Genomic DNA, 8074 nt, shown 5'->3' with positions numbered 1-8074 from the left:
GCACCCCGCCCCCGGGAAAGGGGGGGAACATGGTCCCCAGCCCTTCCCACCGTCCTGGGGCTGGGCTGCAGCCGAGGCCCTTGGTACCCCTGGGTGTACTGGGGGAGGGGCACCCCCATGGGGGGGGGGCCCAAACCTGTCCCTGGACTTGGGGGGCTGCTCCCGGCCTCTGGGTGCTCCCCACCCCTTTTCTCCCCGCAGGACCTCCCCCCATCATGCTGCCCCTGAGCTGCTGGGTTCTGCTGCTCCTCTGCGGCGCTGCCAGTTTTTTTGGGTGGCTGGGCCTCGGCACCCCCCTGGAGGAGCTGGGGATGCCCCCGGAGCTGGAGATCCCCCCACGTGTCCCCTTTGAGATGACCACGGGTGACGAGCTGTTCCAGGCTGAAGCCACGTGCTGGGAGCAGACACACCCGGACTCCTGCCACCATCAGGTGTGGCAGGGGGGGGGGTTCCATTCCAGGCTGAAGCCACGTGAGCAGACACATTTTTTTTTGGGAATGGGGAGCCCCCGGGAGCCCCCAGCCTGGGCACCCACTTTGTGAGGTGCGGGGTGCCTCATGTCCAAGTAGGATGGTTTTGGGGGGTGAAGGCCAAGTGCTGGGGTGGGCTCACACCTTTCTCCTTAATTTCCCACCCCAAAACCACCCCTCTGTACCCCCACCCTGGCTGTGCTGGGAGCACCCATGGGTGCTGAGCCCTGCTGACACCGGTGCCGCCTCTAGGTCATGGTGCGGCTCCACTCGTCCTGCGCCAACCTGAGCGAGGAGGAGGAGGCGGCGGTGGCTGAGCTGGGGGAGGACGTGTTCAACTGCCAGGCCAGCACCGAGGGTCGCCGGCTGTACCCCCGCACCCCAAACATGGTAAGGCAGGGCACCCCAAATCCTATAGTAATCCAATGCAATTTCCCCCCAAAATCCCAACCTTTGCAGCTGCAGAGCCCGAGCTGCACCCAGCCACCTCTGCTCAGCCTCTCATCCTCATTTGGGGGTAAAACCAACCCTGTTTAGCCCATTTCCCCCATGGCAGATGGGGGTTTCCGCTCCTGATCCCCTTCTCGCCCCCAGCCTTGCTCGCTTCCGAAGGCTTTTCCAAAGTCTCTTTCTCCAGCACCGTGGGATGGAGATTAAACACTGGGGGCTCATTTCAGGATGCTGAGGGGGTGCCCATGGGGAGAGCCAGCGTCCACCTGGTAGGTGGTGGTGGGCATCGCTGTGGGGGGCTGTGGGGCCACCCCCCATCACCACCACCCCAATATTTACCTCAGGAGGGTCAGGAAGAGCTGTGGAAGCGGCCGGACGGGTGGCTGCGGCCGAGACTGGAGACCCCTGTCCACCACAGCCTGCAGCGGTCGGCACTGGATGAGACCCTCATCGCCAGCGGGCAGCACCGGGTGGCCCAGCTCATGGAGGACATCACCCAGCGGATGGGTGAGAGCCGCCGGCTGGGATGCTGCTACGTCCCCACGTCCCACCTTGGGGACCAACCCAACCTCTTGTGCCTCCCTACAGGGAACGTGAGCAGCTGTGGGGCCGCAGGGCTCCAGGAAGGGCACCGGGTTGTCCTGTCCAACCTCCACCACGCGCAGGAAAGAGCTCGGGACGTCTATTCCCAACTAGGTGGAAACGCGGCAAACCCTATTCCCAATTCTTTTTGCACCTGGACACCCCTGGGTGCAGCTTCCCCGGCTCATCCCGATGCCATATCCATCTCTTCCATGTGCAGAGAGCGACCTGGCCCTTCTCCTGGCCCAGCAGCGCCGGATGGAGGAGGTGATGGAGAAGCTGCGGCGGGTCAACCGGAGCCTGGGGCTGATGCTGGTGGCCGTGGAAGGTGCACGGAGCCGGCTGGAGAACAGTCTGCAGCACCTCCACACCGTCCTTGACCCAGCCGGTGAGCCGGGGGTGGGTGCTGGAGGGCGGATGGGTGCCGGTGGGTGGTAACACCGGGTTCTTGCTCCCTGTCCCACAGGTCAGAGCCCAAGTGCCATCTCCACCTGCACCCTACACAGCTCATACTTTGTGTTGCTGGTCATGCTACTGATGCCCACGCAGCCCCGTGCCATCCTCTTCCTCCTCTTCCTTGCCTCCAGCGCCCTCGGCGAGCTCCTCGGCATCCCAGCAGTCTCCATTCTCCTGGCCCTTGCTGTGGCAGGTGGGGACGGGTGTGGGGGCACCTGGCTGGGGACACACCACCCTGGGGGTGCTATGGGGGTGGGCTGGGGGTGCTCTGCCCTCTCCCACCCTCTCGATTCCCCGCAGGGCAGTGGCTGGTGGCGGCTGCCCGCCGCGGTGCTGGGGGAGCCTGGCTGGTGCTTCCCCGGGAAGAGCCCCGTCACTGGCTCACCTCCACCCCGGAAAGGTAGGAGATGGTTGGGGGGGGTGGGCATGGCACCCTTGGGAGCTGCTAGGACCCAGCCTGGGCACCCATCCTGGATGTCCCATCCCGCTGCCATCTGGCAGAGGTCCCCAGGGTGGGCTGCTGGTCCCCAGGAGGGGGCAGGACACATCTTGATGGCTTGCCTGCAGCTTTTGGGCACCTCATCCCAGCTCCCTGCCCTATTTCTGCCCGGAGGAGGGTGTGGGGAGTCTGGAGAGGGGGCTGCCATCATGATGGTGACGCAGAAGCCGCCAAGATGATGGGGCTCTGGTTTTCCTTTTTCCCACGTAGGGAGTGCGAAATGGAGCTGTTGCAGGAGGAGCTGGACAGGATGGAGATGAGCTGCCTGCAAGGTGAGAGCTGGCCAGGCAGGGGGACGTGGGAGAGATGACCATGAGTTGGGAGGTGTGGTGGCTGTAGGACAAGGGTCTGAAGTCCCAGCATGTCCCCATCCTATGCTGGGGCATGTGTGTTACCCCAGAGTGTCCCCAGGCTATGCTAGGGCATGTGCACCACCCCAGGGTGTCCCCATCCAACACCTGGGGACAGCAGCGCTGGGAGCGTGTCACCACCCGTGCCATGTTCTTGCAGAGCCCTCGTGCCTGGAGCAACCCCCAGCGATGGCAGGGGACCTCCCCGGCTTAGCAGGGCAGGTGTCACCCATCCCCGGTGGCTGGAGGACAAAGCTGAGCTCGTGTGGGGTAAGCCTGAGCTTGGGGGTAGGTGCTAGGTGGGATGTCCCCAGGTTGGGCCAGACCTTGCTCCTGGGGACCAGCTGGGTGCCCTTGAGGGTGAGGCCCTCTAGGGCTGGGGTGTCCTCATTGTGACTGCACCTCTGGGTGCTGGACATCCCGTTGGGAGAGGGGCCAGGGCTGATGCCGCAGCACTTGCAGGGACATGATGCCCAGGGAGGACTTTTGGGTGGAGGGGGGTGTCCTCCAAGGATAGATGGCCAAGGCACCCATCGTGTATGACCCACATGTCCCTTGTCCCCTGGGGACATCTCCTGCAGGACGGGAGGGTCACCAGGGACGGAGAATGCCCTGTCTAAACCCCTTCTTCCCCGACCAGGTGATGCCGGAGCTGGCCCTGGGCACCAGGAAGCGTTGGGAGCCCAAATCCTACAGCCTGAGCCAGTCTCTGGCCAGCGATGTGTGAGTGCCAACCATAGGGGACATCCCTTCTCCAGGGACACATTGGGGCTGGTGTCACCTCGGGGTGCAGCCGGTGACCTGACAGTGGGCCAGGGACAGCCCTGCTGGGGGCTTTCTGGGGTGCTGATGGGTCTCTCCTCTGTAGGCCCTTGCTGTCCCCACGGTCCCCATGCCAGGGGCTCACCAGGGCCGGGCAGCGATGCCGGAAGAAAGCCATCCCTGGGCAGGACTTCTGCCACGTCCACACCACCGGTTGAGCCTTGTGTGGCAGCTTGGCCGTGGACTCGTCTCCCCCATGTTTGACCCTCTACCCCCTCCCAGAGGGGTTTTAAACCCTTTTTTGGCTCTTCCAGATCCTGGTGGAGAACACATGGTGGTGCTCAGGACCCTATGGGTGCCATTCAATGTGGGTACGGTACCATACTGCGGGGCAGATGCTCCTCATCCACCAGTTTTACACTATTTTGCATATATTTTAATAAATGCCATATTTACAGCTGGAGCCTTCCCCGTTCTAGTCCCGTTCCCCCCCCCCCAGTCCTGATGCTGGGGCAGTGGCGGCTTTGCTGGGAGCTTCGGGACCATCCCCATGTGCCAAAAGCAAAAGCAAATGCCAAGCTGCCATTCCTGGGCTGGAGAAACAACCCTGATCATCTTCCCTTTATTACAGCCTAATTACAGGTAATAGGCACTGTAGCCCATCACAGCTCAGCAGGAGCTGCCAGCCTCCTGCATATGGCCAAGGCAGCAGTGGTGGCTCCAGTTGGTGGCTACCACCCTATCTGGGGTCCCAGCGCCTTCGGGGTGCCCCAACCTTCCTCCCTCCCCTGCCCTGGGCGTCCCGCGCTGCTCCCAGCAGCGGGCAGGAATGTGATGGCTGCTCACTGGGCTCTGGCCCCCTTTGACTTTGGAAATGTCACTGTCACCCCCCCTCCCCCCTCCAGCCCCGTCCTCTGCCCCAGCAAAGGACAACCCTGAGTTGAAGAGCATGATGCCGGTGCCGGGTGATGCTGGTCCTGGTGCCGCGTTGGCCCGTCACTTCCTGGCGTTGGCATAGTTGGCGCTGAACCAGGCGCAGGTCTCCTTCACAGCTGGGGAGGGAGAAGATGGGATAGGTTTTGGGATCGGGAATGCAGTTTGTTCATAGAACCACAGAATGGTTTGGGTTGAAAGGAACCTTTAAAGGCCATCTAGTCCAACCCCCACTGCCATGACCAGGGACATCTCCCAATAGATCAGGTTGCTCAGAGCCCCGTCCAACCTGACCTGGAATGTTTCCAGGGATGGGGCATCCACCACCTCTTTGGGCGACCTGGTCCAGTGTTTCACCACCCTCAGCGTAAAAAAATTTCTTCCTTATATCTAGTTTGAATCTCCCCTCTTTTAGTTTAAAACCGTTATCCCTTGTCCTATCGCTACAGGCCCTACTAAAAAATCCGTCCCCATCTTTCTTATAAGCCCCCTTTAGGTATTGAAAGGATGGACCACCCTGATGCCACCAAGGCTAATTGCAGTGGGTGGGGGACCCCCCTTTTTCCTGGAGCCCCTCATCTCACCTTGCCTGAAGGGTGTGAACTGGAAGCTGGGCAGGTAGTGCCGTAGCTTGGCATTGCTGGCCGTCTTCTTGAACTGCCCGTCTGCTTTGGTGGTGTCGAACTGGCACAGGAGGGATTAAGGGAAACCAAATGGGGAAAACCAGGTCTCGCTCTGCCCCACCGTGTCCTGGCTGGGGCAGCGGGAGGGATGTTTGAGGTGCTGGGGCAGGAGGGTTGCTTGGGGTGCTGCTCTGGACCACGGCATCCCCCCTGGAACCCTACAGCTGCTGGTGGAAAGTGGGGTGCCCCCCATGCCACAGCAGCCCTGCGAGCGAGGGGGGCCAGCCTGCAGTGAAGGATACAACAAGCTCTCCCCTGAAGTCCATGGCCTCCACGATCGCCTCTGCTGCCTCCCTGATGGAGACTTCATCTTCTTCTCCCACTGTGGAGAAGGGCATGATCGTGGCCATTCCTCCATCTTCCTGGGAAGGGGCTGGAGCCACTCGTTGTAGGGGGGCAGACAGGGCTTACCTGACAAGATGATGGGCTGTATCTCATCGTATTCCCGCAGGACCCAAAGGAAAAGCCGGGCCAGGTCCTGCGGAGGGGCAGATGGCTCTTAGGGAGTGGCTGCTGTCCCCCAGCCCTCTCATTGCAAGGGGACCCAACCCTGAGGATGGCCAATGCTGCCCAGGACCTGCTGGGGTCCAGGTGCTGGCCCCCCCAGCCCCGTATGCTGCCCTCCCCAAGCTGCAGGAGGCAAGTGCTCCCCAAGGCCATGCATACCAGGGAGTAGATGAACTGTCTCCTAGGCTTGCCAGTGCCCCAGATGGTCAGAGCTGAGCCAGTCTCTGTGGGAAGAAGGAGAGCATGTCCATCAGCATCAGAGCCACCTCCACTGTCCCTGGCTACCCTGCAGAGCTTATGGAGCAGGCAGGGGAAAAAAAAACCAAACCACCCAACCTTCCCAAAAAAAGCCATAAGAAGTCCTGCCGCACTCACGTTTGGCGAGGTAGGCCTTATGGATAAGCCCCGGCAAGACGTGGCCGTCCTCGATGTTGAAGTTGTCATGTGGTCCGAAGACGTTGGTGGGAATGACGGCGGTGAAGCGGCAGCCGTGCTGCTCAAAGTAGGCCCTGGGTGAGAGTAGGGGGGGTGCAGGTGGATTGTCCACCAGCTGCAGTCACCCCCCCCCCTCCGGCACAGAGCTGTCTCCAGAAGACCCCAGCCAGCAGCATCTCCATCTGCTGAGCCCAGGTATCTTCCCCAGCTCCATTTAATTCCTGGGAGCCCCGGGGGATTCCCCTTGCCCTGATAACCGGAGGGTGCTCGCAGCCTGCAAGGGCTCTCCCGTGTCCCACCCCGCACCTATTCTGGATGTCGATCATCCTCTTGGCGTAGGAGTAGCCGAAGTTGGAGCTGTGAGGTGGCCCGTTGTGAATCTGGGGATGAGAGCAGAGAGTTAAGCAGGGCAGGGACCCCCAGGGCTGTGCACGGCCACGGAGATACTCACCATGCTCTCATCGATGGGGTACGTCGTCTTGTCTGGGAATATGCAGGTGGAGAGGCAGGAGACCACCTTCCGCACCCCCGTCTCGTATGCCGAGTGCAGGACGTTGTCGTTGATATGGATGTTTCTCCTCTGGGGATGGAGAAGTTTGTCAGATCTGTGGGGTGGGAACCCCCAAAACCCTGCACCCTATGGGTAATAACTCATTAATAATTCCAGGAACCAGAGGAGCTCTGGTTTGGCCCCGGGAGCAGGGCAAGCCATGTCCCCGTGTCCCCATGTCCCAGCTCAGGGAGGGCAGGGGGTTGCAGCATCCTCAGGGACCCCAATACTGTCTGTTTGCCATGTGCTCACCCAAAAATCCAGGTTGTAGCGGATGTTTTTGAAGAGGCCCCCGACCATGGCGGCCAGGTGGATGACATGGGTGGGCTTGTGCTGCTCGAACAGGGCTTTGGTCTCCGCGGCATTCCTGGGATGGGAAATTTTGGGGTTCAGCGGTGCCGAGGCAGCAGACCAGGGGGGTTTCCAAGCGAAAACCCACGCAGTCAACGCACGTCAAGTCGGCGTCTCTGGAGGACACGAAGATCCACTCCTCATCCGGCCGTCCCTCTCCATCAGCCACCACCTTCTCGATGGCTCTCCCCACCAAGCCGGTGCCACCCGTCACCAGGATGCGCTTGGGCACCAGCCCCGCTGCCTCCGTCATGGCCAAAACCCTGCGAGGAGTGGGGGGCTAAGCTGGGGTCACCTCAGGGTGCACCCCACTACGGACCACCAAGCTCACGCCCACTCTGGCATGGGCACCCACAAGCATCAGCCACACGCCAGGCCGGTAGGATTATTTTGGGGGGGGCTTTTACCTGCTTCTGCCAGCAAAAGCTAAAAGGAAAGCGGAAGCAGTGTGTTTGGCGGTGACGTGGCCTGGCCGGGGCAGCAGAAACTCGTCAGCTGTAGTTGCTAATTAATGCAACTGGCTGGTGGCCCACAGGCTCCCCGTGCACAGGTGGCACCTGGGCTGAGGCCAGACCCTGCCACGTGGCACTGCCCGGCCTCCGGAAATGGAGGTTCACCCTGCACCCCATGCCTCCCTCGACTCCTGGATCTGCACCCCAGATCTGTACCCCACACCTCCCCCTGCACCCCAAATGCCAGGTCTGCACCCCATGCCTCCCCTTCACTCCAAATCCCAAGTTTGCCCCCAGGTCTGCACCCCATGCCTCCCCCTACACCCCGAGTCTGAGGTCTGCACCCCACACCTCTCCCTGCACCCCAAATGCCAGGTCTGCACCCCATGCCTCCCCTTCACTCCAAATCCCAGGTCTGCACCCCACACCTCCCCCTATACCCCGAGTCTGAGGTCTGCACCCCACACCTCTCCCTGCACCCCACATCCCAGGCCTGACCCTCACGCCTCCCCTGCACCCCGAGTCCCAGGCCTGCACCCCACTCCTCCCCGCACCCCAAACCCCAGGCCCGACCCCCATACACCCACAGCCCCC

At 61.8% G+C, this 8074-nt stretch overlaps 1 protein-coding gene across 1 annotated transcript; it reads right to left on the bottom strand.

Annotated features, from left to right (window-relative positions):
- Window positions 1–4536: 4536 nt before the first annotated feature.
- Window positions 4537–7290, bottom strand: TSTA3 (tissue specific transplantation antigen P35B). The gene is made up of 10 exons (XM_009282144.1): window positions 7130–7290; window positions 6930–7044; window positions 6579–6707; window positions 6434–6507; window positions 6068–6201; window positions 5852–5916; window positions 5597–5663; window positions 5428–5507; window positions 5087–5186; window positions 4537–4621 (listed from the first exon to the last, which is right to left on the bottom strand). The coding sequence occupies exons 1-10, from the start codon at window positions 7279–7281 to the stop codon at window positions 4566–4568; spliced, it is 972 nt and encodes a 323-aa protein (XP_009280419.1). The 5' UTR covers window positions 7282–7290; the 3' UTR covers window positions 4537–4565.
- Window positions 7291–8074: the final 784 nt, after the last annotated feature.

The sequence above is a fragment of the Aptenodytes forsteri genome, unplaced genomic scaffold (assembly GCF_000699145.1).
Source record: "Aptenodytes forsteri isolate BGI_AS27 unplaced genomic scaffold, ASM69914v1 Scaffold260, whole genome shotgun sequence".
Lineage (NCBI taxonomy): Eukaryota > Metazoa > Chordata > Aves > Sphenisciformes > Spheniscidae > Aptenodytes > Aptenodytes forsteri.
Note: the sequence above shows the minus strand (reverse complement) of the source record. Positions and strands in the feature narration are given on the sequence as shown.